General features: G+C 39.2%; 1 protein-coding gene across 2 annotated transcripts in view; it reads left to right on the top strand.

Annotated features, from left to right (window-relative positions):
• Positions 1-405, top strand: part of LOC106528984 (52 kDa repressor of the inhibitor of the protein kinase) — a gene marked incomplete at its 5' end in the record, with an annotated part of 2,168 nt that extends 1,763 nt beyond the window's left edge. The window contains 1 exon segment of one of the 2 annotated variants that reach the window (XM_014024280.1): positions 46-405. In XM_014024280.1, the coding sequence (XP_013879734.1) occupies positions 46-364 (319 nt within the window). 2 annotated transcript variants of the gene reach the window in all.
• Positions 406-1,085: the final 680 nt, after the last annotated feature.

Here is a 1,085-nt window from a genome sequence, read left to right as displayed (position 1 = left end):
GAATACTTTTGCAAACCACTGTAACTGTTCTGTTAGGTTTGACAGAGTGCCTGAATCACAGAGGCCAAACACCCCAGCAAGTTCCCTGAAAGAGTGTGACCGAGACATGTACCCCAACCTGCACGTCCTGCTCCGGCTGGCCTGTACACTCCCTGTCACATCCTGTGAGTGTGAGCGCAGTGCCAGTGCCCTTCGTCGCCTCAACAACTACATGTGGGCGTCGATGGGTAAGGAGCGTCTCTCTTCACTGGCACTGCTTCATATTCATTACAGCAAGCACGTTGAACTTGACAGCGTTGTTGATGTGTTTGCAAAGAAACATGCAAGAAGGATGGAGTTGGACTGTCTTCTTTATCCAGATTGAGATGATGGACTTTGAATTGTAAATAAAGGTTTTGCAAAACTGCATCTGTTTAAGATGTTTTTATGTTTATCTATAAAGTAGTGTCAACATTTTTTTTAAAAAATGTGTAGCTGTAGATGTAAAAGGTATGGAACATGTATTATAGTGGGTAAATGTTTTCGGATGTCAGACTAATTTCTGTGTTGTTTGATGTATTAACATTTTGATACTAAACTATAGTGTTGCACATCCAAGGTCTTTCCTGGCTCTGAACAGCCATGTTGTTTTTTCCATGTGGGTAGGGTTGTCTTCCCAATGACCCTCAAGGCACACATGATGTCATTTTTTTGTGACATCCACCAAGGAAGAAAGGTGCTCATACTTGTGATGGTAGTATGAAACAAAAGCTTCAAAACATGCTTCAAACCCTGAATGTTTCGATCTTTATTAGAAAACAGGAGGTGTAACTAGCATAAATACATTTTCAAATCAGTTATCATAGCAAGTTGCTGAATAAAAAAGCTTTTTTTTAACCACAGTGAAGTAGTTTTTTTAACACTAGTGATTAAAGTTGTTGGGTGTGTACAACCAAAAGCATAAAGCCTAATTTGACAGCAGTGTTGAAAATTTCCACAAGAGGTCAGTGTAATTGAAGTTTCAGCAAATGAAATGAACCTATTTTTGAAATATTTGGCCCAACTGATTCAATGCTTCATAAAGCTCCATTTATTCATCACTAGCT

Source organism: Austrofundulus limnaeus, unplaced genomic scaffold (assembly GCF_001266775.1).
Source record: "Austrofundulus limnaeus strain Quisiro unplaced genomic scaffold, Austrofundulus_limnaeus-1.0 Scaffold415, whole genome shotgun sequence".
NCBI classification, from domain to species: Eukaryota; Metazoa; Chordata; class Actinopteri; order Cyprinodontiformes; family Rivulidae; genus Austrofundulus; species Austrofundulus limnaeus.
This window is presented reverse-complemented; position numbering and strand designations above follow the sequence as displayed.